We start from the raw sequence: 25,281 nt of genomic DNA on the forward strand, positions 1-25,281 counted from the left end.
CAGGATAAAAGCTCAAACGCCATATAACATGACAGGAACAAAACTGCCTCTAACTTGGTTCAGAGCCCAGCTTGGAGGACAGCGATTGGAAGTGGGACCTTTCTTGGTATGAAGTGATGGATTGAAGGAAGGTTCAGCATTCCTGCCCATGTGCCTATTTTGTGCTTTAAAATCAGACATGCGCAGAAGATTGCAGCTTGGCAGCCTAATTTTTATAGAGCTGCTGTATATTTTGCTAGTGTTGTGGAAATATAGATAATGTCCTTGCAAAAAAAGTTGGTTTTTTTTAACAAGGAAAATTCTGAGGGCCATATAACATAGTACAGTGGTACCTCGGGTTAAGAACTTAATTCGTTCTGGAGGTCCGTTCTTAACCTGAAACTGTTCTTAACCTGAGGTATCACTTTAGCTAATGGGGCCTCCCGCTGCTGCCAGAGCACGATTTCTGTTCTCATCCTGAAGCAAAGTTCTTAACCCGAGGTACTATTTCTGGGTTAGCAGAGTCTGTAACCTGAAGCTTCTGTAACCTGTATGTTGTTCATACATGTTTTGAGAATGGTGTGTCCGGTATAATGTGTTCCTCTCTCCGCGTGCCCCCAACATCTGTTCCAAAACGTCCACCAACCCTCTGGATAAGATTTTGCAGGTACATGAGGAAGTCCTGTTACACAAGAGGAGGTCTGTTGTGGATACAACCCAAAGCACATTACAGTGGTACCTCTGGTTACGTACTTAATTCGTTCCGGAGGTCCGTTCTTAACCTGAAACTGTTCTTAACCTGAGGTACCACTTTAGCTAATGGAGCCTGCCGCCACCACGCGATTTCTGTTCTTATCCTGAAGCAAAGTTCTTAACCCGAGGTACTATTTCTGGGTTAGCAGAGTCTGTAACCTGAAGCGTATGCAACCTGAAGCATATGTAACCCGAGGTACCACTGTATACTCTTCTGCAGAATTATGCAGCATATAGAATTATGCTGTGTGGCTGGATGTGCACCTACAATAGCATGGCGGCATGCCGGAGAGCCACAATGACAAGATGCTTGTAACTGACAGCCTCCCCTTCAGATCTCCGTAGTTTCAAATGCTGCCAATACTTCTTTTTTGTGAGGTTCCCATTATTATGTGCAGTTGCCAGACATCCTGCTACGGCTTCCTCCTTCGACTCCTCAGTACTCCCACTTCCTCCTCAAAGAAGCCGTTTCTTCAAAGGCCTCACGCCAAAGAGCAGCGAGGAATCAAGAATGAGCCGTCCGTATGGAAACCTGCCCTAAACAGAGTCAGGCCACAGGCCTACCCAGCTCAATGCAGGTAGATCTCACCTTAGGCTGGGGTCATGTTCCTGACTATTGTGTGCATAAGCAAAATTATGTAAAGCCCGAATGACCCCTGGAACAGTCCTGTGTGACAATCTCTACGTGTCCAAAACGGGAGAACAACAACAACAGCAACAACAATAATAAATAATTTTATTTATACCCTGCCCTCCCCAGGCTCAGGGTGTCTAACACCAATAAAATCACAGTAAAAACATAATAGGGGAAAAAACCCCAATTTAAAATACAAGTTAAAATGCAATTTAAAATGCAGCCTCATTTTAAAAGTAGCCAATAACTCAAGACCATAAGGGGAGGGAAACATAAGGGTCAGACTGAGTCCAAACCAAAGGCCAGGTGGAACAGCTCTGTTTTGCAGGCCCTGCAGAAAGATGTCAAGTCCCGCAGGGCCCTAGTCTCTTGTGACATTGCATTCCACCAAGTCGGGGCCAGTACTGAAAAGACCCTGGCCCTCGTTGAGACCAATCTAACCACCTTGTGACCTGGGACCTCCAAAATGTTGTCATTTGTGGACCTTAAGGCCCTCTGCTGGGCATACCAGGAGAGGCGGTCCCATAGGTACGTGGGTCCTAGGGGGACCCTAGGTTCATCAACTTGGGGGTCAGGGGTCGGATAACTCCATACCCTCCAACATTTCCCCAAGGAAAATATGGGCATCCTACCATACCCTCTGACATTTCTCTGATGAAAATAGGGACATTCTGGGATCAAATCAGAAACCTACCATATTTTTCGCCCCATAGGACACACTTTTCCCCCTCCAAAAATGAAGGGGAAATGTGTGTGCGTCCTATGGGGAGAATGCAGGCATTCGCTGAAGCCTGGAGAGCGAGAGGGGTCGGTGCGCACCGACCCCTCTCGCTCTCCAGGCTTCACGCAGATCTCCGCAAGCCGTGGGAGCCCGCACCAGGCTCCCATGGCTTGCAGAGAGTTTTTTTTTTATTTTCTTTTTTCTCTTCAAAAAAAAAAACCCAAAAGAAAATAAACAAATCAACAAATTCAAAAGAAATATCCATACATAGCACAAAAATAACATCCATTACAATTCTTTGTCTTCTTCCTTGAATCTTTATATCTTTAGATATTTAAACCTTTCCTCTACGCACCTATTGACCTCCTTCCCTCCCGATTTTGGGCTTCTTAATAAAGATTCTTTCTTTTTTCTGCAGCTATTAATTGTTAATGGTTTACGCGTCGTAAGACTTATATCAGACCTGCTATAGTTTTTAGGTCTCTATGGTTCCCTTCAATGTATACCATAAATTTATTCCAGTCACTAATAAACTTTGTATTTTTTTGGTTTCTGATTTTTTGTGTCATTTTTGCTAAATCAACATATTCAAATAATTTTGTTTGCCAGTCTCTGATCATTGGGGCGTTTGGACTTTTCTAATTTTGTGCAATTAATATTCTAGCCGCAGCTGTGGCATATTGGAATAATGTCTTATCTTCTTTTTTGATTTCATCCCCAATTATTCCTAGTAAGAAGGCCTCTGGTCTTTTAGGGAAGGTATATTTAAATATTTTTTTTAACTCATTATAAATAAGTTCCCAAAACTTCTTCATTTCTTCGCAGGTCCACCACATATGGTAGAAATTGCCTTCTTTGATTTTACACTTCCAGCAAGCCTTATTTCCTGTTTTGTACATTTTCCCTAGTTTTGCCGGTGTGATGTACCACCTATACATCATTTTTTCCAAATTTTCTCTGAGTAAGACACATGCCGTGAATTTCATTCCACTAGTCCATAATTTCACCCACTTATCATATTCTATGTTGTATCCCAAATCCATTGCCCATTTTGTCATGACCTCCTTTATTTCTTCATCTTTAGTGTCCCAATCTAATAATATGTTATACATTTTAGACAATAACTTGGATTTACCCTCAATTATTTCTATCTGAAATTTAGATTTTTTTCTCGTTTATCCCTACTTTTTTGTCTTCCTTCCATACTGCGTTTACTTGATGAAATTGCAGCCAGCCTGTTAATTTGTCTTTCAACTCCTCATATGTTCTCAATTTCCATCCACTCACTGATCTTGTCAGTAGGTCTTCATAGGTCAGTCTTTCTCCTTCCATATTTGCTTTTTTAGTTGTTAAAATATCAATTGGTGATAACCACCAGGGTGTTTTCCATTCCAGAGGTTTTTTATTTTTCTCCCAGACTTCATATAGTGGCCCTCTGATAATATGGTTTGAAAAACCTTTATGTACCTTTTCTTTATCTAGAGCCTTGTGGAGAGTTGCCTGCATGCCGAAACCTGGGCGCACTGAGCTCAGCGCACCCAGACTTCGCGCGGCTCTCCGCAAGGCGCGGGAGCCCGGCGCCGGGCTCCCACAGCTTGCGGAGAGTTGCCTGTTATGGGGGCTGGGGTCGGGGGAAGCTCGGGCTTCCCCCGCCCCAGCCCCGCACCTGGGGGGGAAATAATTTTTCCCCCTTTATTCCCCCCCCAAAAAATTAGGTGCGCCTTATGGGACGGTGCATCCTATAGGGCGAAAAATACGGTAAATCTCTAAATCAGGGATATCCCTGGGAAACAGGGACACTTGAAGAGTCTGTTGCTGCACCAGGAAGTTGTGAACTAAGCCAGAAATTCTAGCATCATCAATTTTATGGAAACCTCAACTTGCAGCTTCGCCAATGAAAAATGTATCTTCATTGGCTCCTATTTAATTGATTTATCAGTTATTTGTAACTTATTGCTTTAGTATGGGCACATCCAGAAAAGTTTCTTACCCCTGAAATTTGTAGCTTTACCACAGAACTGGGGATGGCAAGAACTTGGTCCTGTTCATACATTTGTGCGTTGCCATGGGAGCTGTATCCCATGCTAGTTGGGCGTTTGTGTACGTGAAACAACCACATGGAAAGTCATGTGGGTCTTTCCTTCCCACATATTGCAATTCTAGGAAGAACAGCAACAATCCAGTGAGAAATAACCACATGATCTGCCTCACCTGATTTGTTGTGTCAACCACACAGTGGATCCAGTAGGGTGGACTTTTGTATGTTACGCAACATACAAAACCTATTTACAGGTCTTTCATGAGAGAAATACTCCCCACCCACCTGATTTTTTTAAAAAAATAAAGTTTTTAACTTTATTTAAAAAAGAAAAGAAAAAACACAAGTACCAAATTACACACAAAAATAACCATAGACACATAATTTTCTTAGCAAACAATAAAACATCTATTGGTCTTAACACTGAAGACCCAACCTCCCGTCTATTCCATATTTCAAATTCATATTACTTATTGCCAATACACACTTTTATCATAAATAAACTTATTCTTAATATATCTAATTTCTTATATCTACCTTGCAACTATTACTGAAGTTCCTCGAATGCTGCAACAGAATTTAAACTACTATATTTATTTTTCAGATATTCTTTGAAAACCTCCCATTTTGAAACAAATTCCTGTTTTGATTTATTCTTTATTTTTTCTGATAAACCATCTAATTCAGCATATTCTGTCAGCTTTTGGATCCAGTCTTATATAGAGGGGATTTCATTACTCTTCCATTTTGCTGTGACCAAAACTGATGTTTTTATCTGTTCCTATTTTATCTGTAAGCCAGCCATCTTGAATCCTTGTCAGTGAAAAAGGCAGGCCATAAATAAATGCCAAATATAATATAAAAATAATAATGAGAATAACCTTATAACCTACACTCAGGATTTTTTCGATGGGAAAAGGTCTGTAAGAGGGCTTTGTGCCCGTGGATGTGCCATCATTTTCTGCTAGGGCAGACCTCTACAGTGACCAAAGTCACAGTGACCAAAGATCAACAGAGCCAGACAGATACCCAGAGAGAACTTGCTGCAAGACAGACCCCAAAAAAGAAAATAACAGAACACCTCTAGTCATCACATACAGCTCCCAAGTTAAAACAGTACAACGCATCATCAGAGATCTACAACCTCTCCTGGACAATGACAGTTCTCTTTCTCTTTTTTTTTTTTTATAATATATTTATTAAAGTTTTCAAATAAAACATATATCAAATAAGCACTTATCGTTGTCCATTTAACATCTTTCAATTGTTACATGGGACTCCCCCACACCTCCCGCATACACTTACATCATTATTAAATTATTTTCAAGCAAATTATCATTTAACTCATCTTAATTAATAATCTTAATTTGGTTTGACATATAATTCGACTTTAAATCTATTTTAATGGTAGACAATTGTCTGCACTGGCATCCTATTCAGCACTCAGCCAGATTACAATATTTTTGTAAATAAGTCTTAAATTTCCTCCAGTCTTCTTCCATCCTTTCTTCTCCCTGGTCTCGAATTCTGCCGGTCATCTCGGCTAGTTGCATATAGTCCATCAGTTGCATCTGCCATTCTTCCACAGTGGGTAGCTCCTGAGTTTTCCAATTCTTGGCAATTAATATTCTTGCTGCTGTTGTTGCGTACAAAAAGAATGTTCTGTCCTCTTTTAACACACTCTGGCCGACAATACCCAGGAGAAAGGCCTCTGCTTTCTTAGTAAAGGTGTATTTAAACACCTTTTTTAATTCATTATATATTTTCTCCCAAAAGGCCTTCACTCTAGGGCAGGTCCACCAGAGGTGAAAAAATGTTCCTTCATTTTCCTTACACTTCCAACATTTGCTATCAGACGAATGGTATATTTTAGCCAGTTTGACAGGGGTCATGTACCATCTATACATCATTTTCATCACATTTTCCTTCAACGCATTACATGCAGTGAAGTTCAGCCCAGAGGTCCACAACCTTTCCCAATCTTCAAACATAATATTATACCCAATATCCTGCGCCCATTTTATCATTGTTGATTTTACCATTTCGTCATGTGTGTTCCATTTCAGCAGCAAGTTATACATTCTTGAAAGTACCTTAGTCTTAGGTTCTAACAGTTCAGTTTCTAACTTTGACTTTTCCACTTGGAATCCTAACTTTTTGTCGTTTTTAAACACTTCTTTAATCTGAGCATAGTGTAACCAGTCTCGCACTTTGTCTCTCATCTTTTCTAAACTCTGCAATTTCCAGTTGTCACCATCCTTTTCTATTATCTCCCAATATTTTGGCCAATTGGCCTCCATATTGGCTCTTTTCCGAGCCTTAGCCTCCAGGGGTGACAGCCACCTCGGAGTTTTATTCTCCAGTAAGTCTTTATATTTTGTCCAGACATTAAAAACTGATTTTCTGACAATATGGTTCTTGAAGGCCTTATTTATCTTAGCTTTATCATACCATAAATATGCATGCCATCCAAACGCATTATTAAAACCTTCCAAATCCAAGACATCCGTATCTTCAAGAAGTAACCAATCTTTTAACCAGCAGAAAGCTGCAGCTTCATAATACAACTTTAAGTCTGGCAGGGCAAAGCCCCCTCTTTCTTTCGCATCTGTTAATATTTTAAATTTGATTCTGGGCTTTTTGCCCTGCCAGACAAATTTAGAGATATCTTTCTGCCACTTCCGGAAGCACTCTGTCTTGTCTACAATCTGCAATGTCTGAAACAAAAATAACATTTTTGGCAATACATTCATCTTGATGGCAGCTATTCGGCCTAGCAATGAAAGTTTTAATCTTGACCAACTATCCAAGTCTCTCTTAATCTCTGACCAACATTTTTCATAATTATCTTTAAATAAACTCAGATTTTTTGCTGTTATGTTTACCCCTAGGTATTTAACTTTTTTAACCACATTTAGTTCTGTCTCTTTCTGAAGCTGTTCCAACTCAATATCTGTCATGTTTTTCCCCAGAACTTTAGTTTTTTGCTTATTTAACTTAAATCCTGCCACTCGACCAAAGTTTTGAATCAGTTGTAGTACTCTTTTCAAACTAGACTCCGGCTCCTGTAATGTCAGAACTAGGTCATCTGCAAAAGCTTTAAGTTTATATTGTTTCGCTCCGACCTGAATCCCTTCCACCAACCGGTCCCCCCTAATCATATTCAGGAGCACTTCCAGAACCGAAATAAACAGTAATGGGGAAATCGGGCAGCCTTGTCGTGTACCTTTTTCAATTTTAAACTCTTCTGTAACCACATTGTTAACTATCAGTTTAGCCTTTTGTTCTGAATATATTGCCTCAATCCCGTTCTCAAACCCCCGTCCCACTCCCATTTCTTTTAAGTTCCCCTTCATAAATTTCCAAGAAATGTTGTCAAAGGCTTTCTCCGCGTCTATAAAAATTAAAGCTGCTTTGGTGTTTATGTTTGTTTGTAAAAGTTCCAATATGTCTATAATGTTCCTTGTGTTAGTAAACATATGTCTGCCCGGGAGAAAGCCTGCCTGGTCTTTATGGATTATCTCACTTAAAACTTTCTTAAATCTTCGTGCCAAAACATCTGCAAATATTTTGTAATCCACATTTAAAAGGGAGATGGGACGGTAATTCTTAAGTTGTGTCTTTTCAGTTTCTGACTTTGGAATCAATGTGATAAATGCTTCTTTCCACGATTCAGGCGCCTTCTTCCCCTCCATTATTTCATTACTGACCTCCAACAAAGGTTGTATCAAATAATCCTTCAATGTCTTATAGTAGTTAGAGGTCAGTCCATCTGGCCCTGGTGATTTGCCCTGTTTCAGACTCAGGATGGCCTGTTCAATCTCTTGTTGTGTTATTTTGCCATTTAAAATTGTTCTGTTTTCTTCTGACAGCTTTGCTAATCCATTTCTCTCCAAAAATTGTGTAATCTCTATTTCATCTTGTGGCCCTTGAGTATATAACTTTTTAAAATACCTCTGGAAGCACTTTCTAATCTCTCCCGGGTTCTGAATGTTCCTTCCTTCAACCTCTAAGTTTGTTACTGTATTTAATCTTTGTCTCCTTTTCAACTGCCAAGCTAGCAGTTTCCCACATTTATTTGCCGATTCAAAAGTTTTTTGTTTCATTGTTTTAATCTTCCATTCTATTTCCTGATTTATCAGCTTGGAATATTGCGCCTGATAAAGTTTAATTTCTCTCAGAATCGGTTGGGACTTCGGGTTAGATCTTAACTTCTTCTCCAACTCTTTGATACTTTCCAGAATTTTATCTTTCTTTTCATTTTGCAGTCTTTTCTTTAAGGAATTCTGTTGGATCAAGAACCCTCTCATCACAGCTTTACTTGCATCCCAGATAGTTCTTTTTTCCACCGTAGTGTTCAAATTAATCTCAAAATAGTCCTTTAAGGTTTTTTGGGCCTTCTTTACAATTCTTTGATCTCTAAACAGGCCATCATTCATCTTCCATCTAAAGGAGCCGATTGGGATCAATGTCATATCCATTCTCAAGGCGTTATGGTCGGAGCATGTTTTGGGGCAGATTTCCACCTTCCTCACCTTAGGTGCCAGACTTCTAGTTATCCATATTTGGTCGATTCGTGTCCAAGTCAGTTGAGCTTCAGAAAAGAATGTTCCTTCTCTTCCCAAGGGGTTTCTAACTCTCCAGATGTCAACCCAGTCCATATTGTCAGTCATTTCAAAAAAGGTCTTAGGTAGTCTTCCCTCTTTAGTAATGTTCTGGTTCTGTGACTTATCCATATTTGTTGATACGACCCCATTCATGTCCCCCATCATGATGACGTTGTTGTAATCCAGATAGTCCAGCATGATCTCGTGCAACTTCTTATAAAAATCCGATTTTCCTTCATTTGGAGCATAAATTCCTAATATCAAAATTTTTTCTCCTTGATACTGTATTTCTATTGCGAGGATTCTTCCACTTTCGTCTTTAAAGAGAAATTTTGGTGAAAGGCTCTCTTTTGCATAGATCACTACACCTCTCTTTTTAACTGTATCCGATGATATAAATTCTTGACCAAGCCTTTTATTTATTAACACCTTTCTATGGAGCCTAATCACATGCGTTTCTTGTAAGCATATAATGTCCAATTGTTCCTTTTTTAAAATATGAAAAATTTTAGACCTTTTTTCGGGACTGTTACAGCCATTTATGTTCCAACTCAAAAGCTGCAGAGACATCCTGGATAGATCTGGTTATTCTTTCTGGGGTGGTACCTTGTTCTCCGGTCCTTGAGGATCCGAGGGGGCGGGCTCCCCTGGAGGTTCTGGCGCTGGCAATCCAAGTCCTTTGTGGAGGTCTTCTCCGTGTGCTCCCAAAAACTTGTCTCTATCTTCCACTGTTTTGATTTTGATCTTTCTCCCTCTGTAGGTAAAGGATAATCCTTGTGGAAACTCCCACCTGAAGATAATTGCGTTGCTTCTCAACAGTCTTGCCAATTCCGTGTAATTAGATCTAAGGTCCAGCAACTGCTTAGGAATGTCCTTGTAGATTTCAATTCTCTTGCCCAAGATGTCTAGTGACTTTTCGTAGTGCAGGCCCAAAATCTTGTCCCTTTCCTCCTTTGATCTCAATGTTATCAAACAATCTCTGGGCTTCTCTGTCCTTCTGACTCTGCCAAGCCTAAAAGCAGATGCAATTTTAAAGTCTTTTTCCTCTAACTCCCAAAACTTGGCAAATTCCTTAGTTAGAAATTCAATAAGATTATCTTCTTCCACCTCTGGTATTGACCGTATCCTCAAGTTGGTCTCCCTGTTTCGCAGTTCTGTCATCAAAAAGTAAATCTGATGTTCTCCAACTTGTTTGCTGAGTGGTCTTACTTCTTTCTCAAGTTCTTCCAATCTTTGACTAGTATCTTCAGCCAGTTTACGATTCTCACCTACAGCCTCCTTTAATTCTCCAATGGATTGGGCATTCTGTGCAACTTGTCCAGTCAGCTTATTCAAACTTTCTGTGTTCTGTTCAATTTTAGCTGTATGCAAATCAGCCTTCTTGTCCAGAGCCTCCAGTTTCTCCAAAATTTTCTCCAAGACAGAGCTACTTGTCCCTGAAGCCATATCTCCCAGGTGCAGCTCCTCTGTCTCACCCTCCCCTGCCTGTATTAGGGAGGCCGCCTCTATGTCTGGAGGCAAAGTGGAAGGCAAGGCCGGCACAGAAGATCTACGCTGTGAGGCTGCAGATAAAGTTAAAGTTGTTTGTTTAGTCCTTCCTCTTCTCCTTGCGCCACTCATTCCAAAGTTATCTGTAATCCAAGGTCAATCCAAGTTGTTCCCATGAGAAAGCAGAGTCCCAGATGCAATAGTCAAACAGAGGCCGGGAAAGGGAAAGTAAAACAAAGTCACTGCTGTAAGCCCAAAATCCTCTAGAGGGAGCTTAATACGTCTTCAGGGAAAAGATCAAATCCAAGTTAAACTTATAAATTTAAATCCATGTCTATCGCCTCCACAGTGTGTTATTTTTAGCAGAGTAAAACTTAAAGCAAAACAGTGTTTCTTACAGTGCCTTGACTGCAACAGTTTCAGAGTATCCAGTTCCAGCTCAGAATGTTTCAAAACCTGAATTCAATATATCCAAAGTTGCAAACTGGTGCTCATTCAGGCAGCTCCAGCACCAGAGATTCTTATTTATTTTATAATCCACTGGTACCACAGAAGAAGAATATCAGTGCATCCCACATATGACCAGCAAAAGTCAATAGCTCAAAGTCTTTCACTCAGAAAACTGCTTTAACAGGGTGCCAGCATTTAGTTAAAGCATAACTTTTTGTCTCCACTCCTCCTGCTCTTTGCTTAAAGTTCAGTATCGCGGGAGATGGGCTTCCTGCTTATTCTCACTCCGTTTTCAGCCAAATTTCAACTTTTTTTTAAAAAGTTTTAAAAGTTCCATAAAGTTCTCAAAAAGTTTCAGAAAGTTGACGAAAGTTTCAGAAAGTTTTCAATGTCCAAATTTACTCACGGGTTGTAGTTTCCAAAGTTCAGAAAAGTTGCAGGAAGAAAGGACAGCGCTGACCGGCAACAGCAATGCGGCTTCACTTCGCTGTTTGCGCAACGACCCACAGCGCCGCTACCCCCTCCGCGATCCGGAGCCCCTTACGGGGTCCCTTCAACGTTTTGGGGGCTGCTTCTGGCGCCCGCCGGGTCCCGAGACCACAGGCTTCTGCCACCTGTGGTTTTCCTGGATGGGTCTCCGCTTCGCCGTAGCGGACGACCCGTTTACAGCGGAGCTCCCTTCTCCTTACTCGGAGAAGGCAGCCATTACCGGTCGCGCCGCCTCCGGAAGTCGACAGTTCTCTTTCTCAAGCTCTGGGAGGAAGACCTTTCATTGCCTACAGACAGCCACCCAATCTTAAACAACTCCTAACCCACAATAATACTACAACCAGACGTAACACGGACACTGGCACCAAAGCCTGCAATAAACCCAGATGCCAACTTTGCTGCCACATACACCCGGACAACACCATTACTGGCCCCAACAACATCACACATACCATCTCGGGACTATTTAATTGCTCATCGTCTAACATTGTATATGCCATCAAATGCCAACAGTGTCCCTCAGCTCTCTATATTGGACAAACAGGCCAAACCTTACGCCAAAGAATAAACGGACATAAATCGGACATCAAGAATCACAAGACAGAGAAACCAGTAGGAGAACACTTCAATCTCCCAGGACATTCTATACAAGATCTCAAAGTAGCTGTATTACTACAAAGGAATTTCAGAAATAGACTGGAAAGAGAAGCTGCTGAATTGCAACTCATTACCAAACTTAAAACCATGGAGAGACCTGGTCTGAACAAAGACATTGGATTCTTATCTCATTATACATGACAAAGCCATTTTTCACCTTCTCACCCCTTGCTTTTTCCTGTAAGACCTATTGCAGTCGTTAAGAGTCGTCAACAGGCTCATCACAGCTATCTGCCAATCACCCATTCCCACCACCCTTCTGAGTAATACCCCTCCCCACCTTCTCACTATATAGAAGGATCTGGCAACTTCTGTTTCAGTGTATCTGAAGAAGTGTGCATGCACACGAAAGCTCATACCAAGAACTAACTTAGTTGGTCTTTAAGGTGCTACTGGAAGGAAAAAAAATTTTTTTGTAGTGACCAAAGTGTTTGTTTTATGAAAAGCATATGAGGAATGAGGCTGTTGGGAAAGAATTGGCATTCATGGGTGCAAGCGATGTTCTCTTTCTGCTGAAGAATGTGCTGGAGCCCAGTGGGGCTGCAAGCCAGGCGGAATCTGAACCAGAACACAAAATTTGGGCATGTTTGTGGCAGTGGTGTTTTTCTAGAAAAAAGAGGGGCTGGAACTCACCACAAATGTTTCCCTTGTTCTCTTACCTGAGAGGTGCCGGAACCAAGTTCCTGTGAGTTCCGGCTGAAGAAAGAAAAAGCCTTGGTTTTCAGTGATATCATTCCTCCCAACCAACCACCTGAGCGATGTGGATTTGGGAATAAGTTCTAGCATAGTCAAAGGTAAAGGGACCCCTGACCATTCGGTCCAGTCGCAGACGACTCTGAGGTTGTGGTGCTCATCTCGCTTTACTGGCCGAGGGAGCCGCCGTACAGCTTCCGCGTCATGTGGCCAGCAGGACTAAGCCGCTTCTGGCGAACCAGAGCAGCGCACGGAAACGCCGTTAACCTTCCCGCTGGAGTGGTACCTATTTATCTACTTGCACTTTGACGTGCTTTCGAACTGCTAGGTTGGCAGGAGCAGGGACCGAGCAACGGGAGCTCACCCCGTCGCGGGGATTCGAACTGCCGACCTTCTGATCGGCAAGCCCTAGGCTCTGCGGTTTAACCCACAGCGCCACCCACATCCCTTCTAGCATAGTAGCATGTGTTTTCCCCCCCAGGTTTACACATTAAAAATATGAGGTTTGTATTTATCTCTGGTGTGGTCATTAGGCAATTGGGTGACACTGGTGACAGTTATGAAAATGCCAGTTTAGACCTGCCCAGTTCAAGCAAACAGCAATTAACTTTAATAATATTTAGAAATGGCAATCTTCATTTTTGTTGCAGGGCAATCTGTGAGGAAGCAGCTGCCTGAGAGTGAAGTAAGATTCCTGTGGCACTGGAGGGCAGTATGTGTGTTCCGTACTACTCCTTTAGTAGCTGCTTTGTAAATTGATGTTCACACAGTGAAAAAGCGTTTACGAACAGTTTAAGTACTAGTATTCAGTATCTAGGTCTCGACCTTTGTGAAGCACAGTCGTGTCATCATTTGTCATGGAGCATCTTTGAAACAGATGCCCATGCTGGTTGGCATTTTGCCACCATCCATGCGTTTCCAAAAATTGGGGACTGCTTGCTTTTAAAAAATGATTTGTTAATTGACAAGTGCAAACTCTAAAGCATTTGTAGAGGGGGCAGGATGAAAGCTCTTTCGTCTCCCTGTGACATATCGCTTGTGTCGGCCACAGGACTGTTTAGGAGAGTTGAGAGCTTGGTTTCCCAGCCGCCATTTCTTGAACCTGCCTGAACATCGTGAAGAAAGGTTGATGTAGCTTGGCAATGTGTTGCATTTTGTTTTGACTGGACAGCAGTGGAGCTGTTTCAAGATCTAGGCAGGGGTCTTTTTGTTACGTATAAGAATTCTAAGGTCATATAAAATATAAAATATAAAATATAAAATATAAAATATAAAATATAAAATATAAAATATAAAATATAAAATATACAGTGGTACCTCGGGTTACATACGCTTCAGGTTACATACGCTTCAGGTTACAGACTCCGCTAACCCAGAAATAGTACCTTGGGTTAAGAACTTTGCTTCAGGATGAGAACAGAAATCGCGCAGCGGCAGTGGGAGGCCCCATTAGCTAAAGTGGTGCTTCAGGTTAAGAACAGTTTTTCAGGTTAAGAACAGACCTTCAGAACGAATTAAGTTCTTAACCTGAGGTACCACTGTAAAATATAAAATATAAAATAATATATAATATAAAATAAATGTTCAGAAGTCCACAAGGTAAACACATGTGTGTGTGTGTGTGTGTGTGTGTGTGTGTGTGTGAGAGAGAGAGAGAGAGAGAGAGAGAGAGAGAGAGAGAGAGAGAGAGAGAGAGTTGTTTTTACTGGTTTAACAAATACAAAATACAAATGAACAGAGTGGTGGGGGTGTCTTTGGCTAAGGGGATGGGCAATCTCTAAACTATTTTAAACATTTTGCAGTAGGTTCAAACAACTTTTAACAAACAGATGTCTACTCATCTGTTTATCCCACTATAAGAAATTATATTGTCAGTACAACCTTTTCTTCTTAATTTCCTATTTGACTTATTTCCTGTTCCTGCACTGATGTATAGCTTTTACTTTTTGCTTTTCTCCCACCTTTCCCTCCAGCTGCCCTTTCCTTCCGTCTCAGGTGGTTGGTCTGTGTATGTTTTTTTAATTGTGAACCTGTGAGATGTTTTTGATTTTGTTCTGCCACCTAATGCATTTTATGGCCTCCTGTAAGGGTTGGGCATTTGCCATTTAAGCTACAAATCTACCAACTACTGAAATTAGTTTGTGTGTGTCCAGTATGTTTTGTCCAGGTGATATTTGATCCTAACAGATGTGCTTGTGGATTACAGATGCTTGAGGAATTTGATCTGTGTGATTTTGGATGTGAATGGACCTGATCCACATCTCATGGACTAATGTGTTGATTGTCACTTAATTATCCATAGGTTTTTGTAGTTTCCAAATTGTCTACTTCTCTGCTCATATTTTGAGGGAATACAAAAACACATATTTTGAAAGAAAAACACATTTATAAATACATATTGAGATACTTATTTAAATGTGTGTGGATCAAAACATTGCAGATTAATGTGGAAGTGGAGCAAAATGAATTTATGGGTGAACACATTGTCACAGAATGGAAGCGGACCGATTCCACCGTTTAGATTGTGGAAGGATCTGTCAACTTAGGTCCTCCCAGTTTCTCATTTTCCTGCCAACTTAAATTGGGTTCGTCACATTTCTACAGCATTTTGTAAACTTTCTTTAAAAAACAATCCCCGTGGAAATTCTTTGATATTTTTGTGCAACTTTCTCCCAATAAGCACATTTTTGTAGGCAATTTTCTCAAGCAGTTTCTGCTGATATAACACATGTTTGCATGTTGTTTTCACTGGTGTATTCATTTTTATGCACATTTTAATCTATTATATGCATTTTTCTAAACATTGGTTTGTTGGAGAACTGCACTGCAACATTCGGATTAAGTGCAAATTTGGAATTGACCTGCAGCTCAGTTCCATGCATGTTTGGTAAGCATAGGTAGGATCATTGTGTATCTCTGATTGCAGTATCAACTACTGAGCTGTCCAGCAAACTGAAAACTACAGTAGCTAAGTGGATCTTACATTTGTCTTAGTAGCAGGGAATATGAAGCAGTGTATTATGGTCATGTTCCTGCTCTGCTTGTGAACTTCTAGACTGGCTATAGAAAAATGCTGGAGTAGGTGGACTTCTATTTGACCCAGCAAGGATATCCTTATGTTCTAAACTATTGTCTTTTATTACACACTGATATCTATCTGCCCATGCCTCTAGAGTTATGTTAACTCTCTCCATGTCTTTTCTCTTCAGGTTAGATGCTGAGGACTGGGCAATTGTGTGTCCTGGGGCTCTTTGTGTCATGGTGAAACTGATTTGCAAGCTCTACAATGAGGCTCACCCAGAAGTAAGTCCTGTCTTCATAGTCATTTGTTGGCTCTTTGGTTCCTTAGATTACAAGGCCCCATAAGATCAAAAGCAAATGTTGCATTGCTTTCAGATTAAAGGATTCCTTCCAGCCTCTTTTGAGTGGGGCCTAAAAGCCCCATTTTGGGAAAACAAATGGAATTGCTGCAGCCTTTCTTTGCCCTAGTACTCAGCTGTGAAAGATGGGGAGGCATCCATTGAAGGTCAACTTCCAGAAAGGGTAAAGGTAAAGGGACCCCTGACCATTAGGTCCAGTCGTGACCGACTCTGGGGTTGCAGCGCTCATCTTACTTTATTGGCCGAGGGAGCCGGCGTACAGCTTCCGGGTCATGTGGCCAGCATGACTAAGCCGCTTCTGGCTAACCAGAGCAGCGCACGGAAACGCCGTTTACCTTCCCGCCGGAGCGGTACCGATTTATCTACTTGCACTTTGACGTGCTTTCAAACTGCTAGGTTGGCAGGAGCAGGGACCGAGCAACGGGAGCTCACCCCGTCGCGGGGATTCGAACCGCCGACCTTCTGCTCGGCAAGTCCTAGGCTCTGTGGTTTAACCCACAGCGCTACCCGCATCCCAGAAAGGGTAAAGGGAACCTTTATTCTAGGAAGTTTTACCCATCAAATGATCTCTTTACCCATCAAATGATCCATCTGCTGACAAGGGAGGGGGCAATTTGTATTTCTATCAGTGCGTTGCCCAGCCCAGTACTGTCTCTACTTTATTTCTCCCTCTTTATGCCAAATCTCCTTATGTCCCCCTGAATCTGTGCAGAATTTTAGGGCATTTGGGAAGTGTGAAATTTTAGGGCATTATGGGTAACTGAGTCCTTACTAACCTATTATTCTCTCCGTATCTGAGATCTGATGATTTCATCCCAGAATTCACACAGATCAAATTCCTTAAGCATTCCAAACTGAAAGCACAAGTTCAAAAGCAAACATTATTAATTTAGAATATTTATATCATGCTTAATAGTCCCCAAATGCTTTGAAATGTATGAATTTGAATGCAATGGGAATACAAAATGGGAATAAACCCAAGCAATACGTTCATAGGATCTGCAACGTAGAGAAACACAGGTACGGTTGCCAACGCTATAAAGTTGTGAATTGCACTGGAAAGGAGGAGACGAAAACTACTTAAAAGTATATGGCATGTTGCTGAATGACACCGTTGCCCTTAGACTTCACCCTCATGCAAAGTTGTGAGCTTGTCTGCTGATTTCTAATTGCACCTCCTGTATCCCTGACGAATTGTGGGAGTGATTTGTAGGAAAATCAATCTATAAGCTGGGGAAACAGAGCCTAGTTTCCTGCCACCATTAATTTTTTTTCACTAAAACCCCCTTTTTACTGGAATGAGCATCCCTGAAAACAGCACATTTTATTCAAAACAAGGCAATCTTGTTATTGGCAGGACTGCTGTCATAATGAGAACAATCAATTCCTTGTACTCCATTATGGCCATATTGAATTTATTTGGGAGATTACTTGTTTACTTAGCCAAGATCAACATAGGTTTTCTTTTCTTTTCTTGACCTTGCTTTTTTCCACTGAAATAATTATTAGGAAGTGCAATATTTAAAGCACAAAAAGCATTAGAAGCTACTTTAAAATATCTAGATTAAGATGCTCTCTCAGTTCTTGGAGAATTGGAGAACACGGTCCCTTAAGAGTTCTTGTGAAAAAACTCTTAGAGATGGAGAAGAGCCCATTGGGCTTTGAGCAATTTCAGTGTGTTTCTTTAGGACTGGACTGAACTAGTCATTAACCCATCCAAACCCAGCTCATCGGCCATGTACTTGTGGCCTAGTGCCACCCTAGCTGTACAGACCCAATCAGAATAATTGTCAGGCTGGCGATAAGAAGCCATATATTGTTGACTTCTGCTGCAGCATGGTACCATTGGCTCTACTCAGGACTGGGAAGAGGCCAAAGATAGAGCAATAATAGCTCATTATGGTCATACTATGGTTTTCCCAGTAGTGATGAATGGAAGTGAGAGCTGGACCATAAAGAAGGCTGATCGCCGAAGAATTGATGCTTTTGAATTATGGTGCTGGAGGAGACTCTTGAGAGTCCCATGGACTGCAAGAAGATCAAACCTCTCCATTCTGAAGGAAATCAGCCCTGAGTGCTCACTGGAAGGACAGATCCTGAAGCTGAGGCTCCAAGACTTTGGCCACCTCATGAGAAGAGAAGACTCCCTGGAAAAGACCCTGATGTTGGGAAAGATGGAGGGCACAAGGAGAAGGGGACGACAGAGGACGAGATGGTTGGACAGTGTTCTCGAAGCTACTAACATGAGTTTGACCAAGCTGCAGGAGGCAGTGGAAGACAGGAGTGCCTGGCATGCTCTGGTCCATGGGGTCACGAAGAGTCGGACATGACTAAACGACTAAACAACAAAGCTCATTATTATATTATTAAAAATCCCACCATGCCCCGACCATTTTCTTTTCTTTTTTAGATTTTTGGCAATATTTACAAAATCCCAAGAGTACGAAAAGACAATTGAAACATACCCTGTTTGCCAAAAAAATGCATAGCAAGGCAAATCATTTCTGCAAAGTCACACGGAATTTGTTCTTTGCACAGTTAATAAAAGGAGACTTACCATAAATTTTGCCACTTTTCTCTCAAGTTTATGTAGCCATAATATGTATTCAGCTAGCTATAACAGGGAATTCTGATTAATTGACCACGATACTATGCAGTTTGATAGCTCTCCTTCTTCATGTTTTGTGACCCAGCTAGATTTGCTTTCCAGGGGGAAATTTAGCGGGCTGTAAATTGAGGCAAGTAGATGTGCATAGCCTATAAAGGTAAAATAAATAAATAAAAAAAGGTAAAGGACCCCTGGATGGTTAAGTCCAGTCAAATTCGACTATGGGGTGCAACGCTCATCTCTGCTTTCAGACTGAGGAAGCCAGCGTTTGTCCACAGACAGCTTTTCCGGGACATGTGGCCAGCATGACTAAATCACTTCTGGCACAACAGAACACTGTGACGAGTGCCAGAGTGCACAGAAACACCGTTTACTTTCCCGCCACAGTGGTACCTATTTATCTACTTGCACTGGTGTGCTTTCGAACTGCTAGGTTGGCAGGAGCTGGGATAGAACAACGGGAGCTCACCCTGTCGCAGGGATTCGAACCGCTTACCTTCCGATCAGCAACCCCAAGAGGCTCAGTGGTTTAGACCAAAGCTCCACCTGCCACCCGTGTCCCTGCATAGGCTATAGCTAGGGTAGGAAAACTGAGACTAGAGGGCCAATTATGGCCATCCAGGTTTCTCTCTGTGGCCCCCAGGACTCTTCCCAGGCCACAATCCCGCTCCATACATTGTGCTTATAGTCCTCATGGTTCTCTGCTGGAGCTAGAACAAATTTGAGACCAAACTTCTGAAAATTCTCTTCTGCGAATTCTGATGGTGAAAATAAGTGTTAACATTAACCAAATATTCAATATGCGGCATCAGACATTTGCGTTCACTTCCCAGTAGGACTATAATATGATAGCTGGCATGGAATAGCAGCTAGCTTTTGATGAAACCTGACTTAGGGCAGTGAAGGTTTGATACTATCTGACAGCAGGCAGGGAACTATAATCGGTATTTGACAGCTGCCTTGAAACAGAATCTAATAACTTTATATGAACCCCATTCGTTAATCCTGTCCATCACTACAAGCAAATTTCAATTTTTTATTCCGAAGCTGGATGCTGAATTCCAGGGTGAGGTTTCTTCATTAAAGTCCGGCTTTCAGATTTGGAGAATCTGTATCCCATGAGAGTGCAGGCTTCCCTTGCAGAAATTAGCAAGCCCCTCATATTCTTTTTTTATTTTTATTGACTGTTTATTTAGTTACTATATACAGTGGTACCTCTGGTTACGTACTTAATTCGTTCCGGAGGTCCGTTCTTAACCTGAAACTGTTCTTAACCTGAAGCACCACTTTAGCTAATGGGGCCTCCCGCTGCTGCCGCACCACCAGAGCACGATTTCTGTTCTCATCCTGAAGCAAAGTTCTTAATCTGAGGTACTATTTCTGGGTTAGCGGAGTCTGTAACCTGAAGCGTATGTAACCTGAAGCGTATGTAACCCGAGGTACTACTGTAATAGAATATAGAGTATTGAATATTACATTTGTAGATTCCCGTTTTCAGCAGTACGGTACATTCCATTTCATATCTATTTCATTACTAAACATAGTTCCAGTTACAGATAGGTAGCCGTGTTGGTCTGCCATAGTCAAAACAACAAAAAAAAATTCCTTCCAGTAGCACCTTAAAGACCAACTAAGTTAGTTCTTGGTATGAGCTTTCGTGTGCATGCACACTTCTTCAGATACACTGAAACAGAAGTTGCCAGATCCTTCTATATAGTGAGAAGGTGGGGAGGGGTATTACTCAGAAGGGTGGTGGGAATGGGTGATTGGCAGATAGCTGTGATGAGCCTGTTGACGACTCTTAACGACTGCAGTAGGTCTTACAGGAAAAAGCAAGGGGTGCATGCACACGAAAGCTCATACCAAGAACTAACTTAGTTGGTCTTTAAGGTGCTACTGGAAGGATTTTTTTGTTGTTGTTATTACTAAACGTGTATAAATATATAGTTTCCTTATTTCTATTATTGTGACTTCCCTCCACCACAGCTCGACATCTTTCGATATATTTTTAAACTTACCATTGTGTTATATATATTAGTTACTTTAACCCCAAGAACAATCTTATGGTAATTTTTTCTTAGCTTTCCCAACTTAATCAATGCCTATCGATAAATTTATCTTGGAACGATGTTTCGTGATATATTCTTCCAAACAGACCCATTCCTTCTTGAGTTTCTGATTCGACTGAAGTCTAATGGCTGCTGTCATTTTGGCCAGCTCTGTAAATTCACATAATTTGTTTAACCAATCCTCTATTGAGGGGACAATGTCCCCTTTCCAATTTTTAGCTATTAGTAACCTGGCAGCAGGGGACGTGGGCGGCACTGTGGGTTAAACCACAGAGCCTAGGACTTGCCGATCAGAAGGCCGGCGGTTCGAATCCCCGCAACGGGGTGAGCTCCCGTTGCTCGGTCCCAGCTCCTGCCAACCTAACAGTTCGAAAGCACATCAAAGTGCAAGTAGATAAATAGGTACCACTCCGGCACAAGGAGAGGTGTTTCCGTGCACTGCTCTGGTTCGCCAGAAGCGGCTTAGTCATGCTGGCCACATGACCTGGAAGCTGTATGCCGGCTCCCTCGGCCAATAAAGCGAGATGAGCATGCAACCCCAGAGTCGGTCACGACTGGACCTAATGGTCAGGGGTCCCTTTACCCTTTACCTTTAACCTGGCAGCAGCCATGGCAAGCCCTTCATATTCATTCTTTCTGTTCCCTCCCCTCGATCGTTTCAGCTATCACGGGAAATCCAGTACGCTGTAGCCAATCACATCCAGTCCTTGATGAAGATGGAGAAGAATCGCCAGGTGGCATGTGGAGCTGGCCTGCTGAACGCCCTTGTTACCTCCTGCTTAGAGGTTCTACACAACGACAGCAACCCCTTGCATCTGCCTCTAATCAGACTCTTTGAGAAACTTGCGTCCCAGTCAATTGAGCCCAATGTCTTAAGGTACTTCCTTTCAGGGATTTTGGTTCTGGAACATTAGGGACTTGTGGTCATCTCCTCTTGAGCCAAAGGAGGACTGAACCCTCTTTGCAGCTAAGATGCTTAGTAGATGCTTTGTCCGCATCAGGGGTCAGCAAACATTTTCAGCAGGGGGCCAGTCCACTGTCCCTCAGACCCTGTGGGGGACTGGATTATATTTTGCGAAAAAACATGAACGAATTCCTATGCCCCACAAATAACCCAGAGATGCAATTTAAATAAAAGGACACAATCTACTCACGTAAAAATACCAGGCAGGCCCCACAAATAACCTAGAGATGCATTTTAAATAAAAGGACCCATTCTACTCATGTAAAAACACGCTGATTCCCGGGCCGGTTTGAGAAGGCGATTGGGCCAGATGCAGCCCCCGGGCCTTAGTTTGCCTACCCATGGTTTGCATGTTATGAAAAATCTGTTGTTGGAAGCTCAGAAGTTGACAACCGCGTTCAGAATGGTGTCCCTTCCCGAAGATGGCATTTCTCCATTTGTGCTAATGCCAGTTATTTGGCGTACTTTCATGCTGTATTTGATTAATCTGCATTTATGAAACAAATCAATAATTGCACTTGAAAGTACAGAAACCAAGAGAACAAAAACTAAAGAAGCCTGTTATAATAATCTGAAACATGCTTAATTTTTCCAGCACTGTTTGCATCGGCTACCAGTTTAGGATCAGTCCTAATGGATAAGCATACTTATTATAGATATAAAATGAAGCTTCCTATATACACAGCAGCCACCCTGTCAGGCCTATTGGAGGCGGTGGCCGGCTGGGCCTTGGAGTTCCCTAACCTATTGGTATTGGGGGACTTCAACATCCATGCTGATGCCACTCCCTCCTCACAGGCTCTGGACCTGGTGTCTTCCATGGCGACACTAGGGCTCTCCCAGTTTGTTTCGGGCCCCACACATCAAGCAGGCCACACGCTGGATTTGATCTTTGGTGTAGGTATAGATGTGATCATGTCTCCTTCGATGAAGGTGCCATGGTCTGATCACTACGCTCTGAAAGCCAGGATTGACTTTCCACCCCCACCCTGCTTAGGTGCCGAGCCGATTTGGGCTCGCCCGCAGAGGCTGATGGACCCTGATAGATTCCGCCAAGCCTTGCGGGACCTTGCTCCCCCTGGCGACTCATTGACTGAGCTTGTTGAGGGCTGGAATATCCAGCTCCTGGCAGCCATCGATGAGATCGCACCGAAGCGCCCTCTGCGACCCCGCAGAAACCGGGCTCCCTGGTTTACCGAGGAGCTCCGGAAAATGAAGCGGGACCTCAGACGGCTAGAGCGAGTATGGCGGGGTGCCCGTGACGGAGCCTCAAGAACATCTTATAGGGCTTTTATGAAAACCTACGAGATGGCGGTGAAGGCTGCTAAGAAGTCTTACTTCTCGGCCTCCATTGCATCCGCTAGCTCTCGCCCGGCGCAATTATTTAGTATAATCAGGTCTTTAACGTCCCTTGAAGGACAGTCAAATTTAAATAACAATTTGACACACGGCTGTGAGGCATTTGCGAGCTTTTTTGCGGAGAAGGTCTTGTTGCTCCGCCATGACCTCCCTGCCAATTTGGATACAATAAAGGAACTGGAGGCCCCTCGACTGTCCTCGGGTCCAGTATTGGACCACTTTGACCGGATATCCCCAGCCGATGTAGACAGACTCCTCCGAGCTGGAAAGCCCACCACCTGTCCTCTCGACCCGTGCCCGTCTTGGCTGATTAGAGCGTGTCCAGACGAGGTGCGGGCCCTCCTGGGGGATATCATCAATTTGTCCCTTGGCACGGGGACATTCCCAGGGGAACTGAAGGAGGCAGTGGTGCGCCCGCTCTTAAAGAAAACATCATTAGATCCTTTAGATCTATCCAATTACCGCCCGGTTTCGAATCTTCCGTTCCTGGGTAAGGTGATTGAGAGAGCGGTTGCTGAACAGCTTGGTGGGTTTCTGGATGAAACATCGGCTCTGGATCCATTCCAGTCTGGCTTCCGCGCTGGTCATGGGACCGAGACAGCTCTGGTTGCCCTAACAGATGATCTTCGTAGACAGCTGGATCGAGGCGGGTCGGGGCTGCTGATTCTTCTAGATCTGTCAGCAGCTTTCGACATGGTCGATCATGAACTTCTGGACCACCGCCTTGCCGACGTGGGGATCCAGGGCACAGTCCTTCAATGGCTGCGCTCGTTTCTCTCTGGTCGGGGACAGAGGGTGGCGCTTGGGGGGGAATTGTCATCGCGCCACTCCTTGGTGTGTGGAGTACCTCAGGGTGCGATACTCTCCCCAATGCTTTTCAACATCTTTATGCGCCCCCTCGCCCAGCTTGTCCGGAGTTTTGGGCTGGGTTGCCATCAGTATGCCGATGACACCCAACTCTATCTGTTGATGGATGGCCATCCTGACTCGGCCCCAGACACACTGACCAGATGTCTGGAAGCTGTGGCTGGATGGTTACGTGGGAGCCGGTTGAAGCTAAATCCTTCGAAGACAGAGGTCCTGTGGCTGGGACGGGACGATATGGGATTGGGGGGGCAACTCCCATCTCTTGCGGGGGCGCAGTTAGTGCCAGCACCGTCCGTTAAGAGTTTGGGTGTAATCTTCGACACCTCCCTTTCCATGGAGGCGCAGATTGCAGCTATAACAAAGGCGGCATTTTTCCATCTCCGCCAAGCTAAGCAGTTGGCTCCTTACCTCTCTCGCCCTGACCTAGCCACTGTGATCCACGCGACGGTCACCTCCAGACTGGATTATTGTAACTCGCTCTACGTGGGGCTGCCCTTAAGACTGACCCAGAAACTCCAGCGGGTGCAGAATGCTGCAGCGAGACTCCTTACGGGGTCTTCGCTGCGAGATCACATTCATCCGGTGCTATATCAACTGCACTGGCTCCCGGTGGAGTACAGGATCAGGTTTAAGGTGCTGGTTTTAACCTTTAAAGCCCTATACGGCCTTGGACCCTCGTACCTACGGGACCGCCTCTCCTGGTATGCCCCACAGAGAAACTTACGGTCTTCAAATAAAAATATCTTGAAGGTCCCAGGCCACAGAGAAGTTAGGCTGGCCTCAACTAGAGCCAGGGCTTTTTCGGCTGTGGCTCCGACCTGGTGGAACACTCTGTCACAAGAGACTAGGGCCCTGCAGGACTTGACATCTTTCCGCAGGGCCTGCAAGACAGAGCTGTTCCGCCAGGCCTTTGGCCAGGGCACAGCCTGACTCCCTCCCTCGGCAATCTTCGCGGAGCTCTGGCCCAATAGTGGCCAGTGGCCTGAATTTAATTAATTTTATAATGAATGATTTTAGAGTGTTGTTTGTGTTGTACTTTTGTATTGTTTTATTGTTGTTAGCCGCCCTGAGCCCAGCTTCGGCTGGGGAGGGCGGGATATAAATAAAATTTATTATTATTATTATTATATATATATATATATATATTACTGGTGCATGCCTTACTTAGTAGCTTGCTTAGATTTCAGATAAGGATTAGCCGAACTCAATGCATTTCTCACTAAAATTGACAGGCTGAAGACTAAGCTATACAGTATTTAAATTAATTTATTTAGTGAAATAGGGATGCCGGTGGTGCTGTGGGCTAAACCACAGAGCCTAGGACTTGCCGATCAGAAGGTTGGCGGTTCAAATCCCCATGACGGGGTGAGCTCCCGTTGCTCGGTCCCTGCTCCTGCCAACCTAGCAGTTCCAAAGCACGTCAAAGTGCAAGTAGATAAATAGGTAACGCTCTGGCGGGAAGGTAAACGGCGTTTCCGTGCGCTGCTCTGGTTCGCCAGAAGTGGCTTTGTCATGCTGGCCACAT

The 25,281-nt window shown here is 43.2% G+C and overlaps 1 protein-coding gene across 1 annotated transcript in view; it reads left to right on the forward strand.

Annotated features, from left to right (window-relative positions):
- Positions 1–25,281, forward strand: part of WDFY4 (WDFY family member 4) — a 195,813-nt gene that overhangs the window by 36,492 nt on the left and 134,040 nt on the right. The window contains exons 13-14 of the mRNA XM_083615378.1: positions 15,719–15,812; positions 21,229–21,443. Of these exons, the coding sequence (XP_083471504.1) occupies positions 15,719–15,812; positions 21,229–21,443 (309 nt within the window). The remainder of the gene's footprint in view (positions 1–15,718; positions 15,813–21,228; positions 21,444–25,281) is intronic.

The sequence above is a fragment of the Podarcis filfolensis genome, assembly GCF_964270895.1.
Source record: "Podarcis filfolensis genome assembly, chromosome: 5".
NCBI lineage: Eukaryota > Metazoa > Chordata > Lepidosauria > Squamata > Lacertidae > Podarcis > Podarcis filfolensis.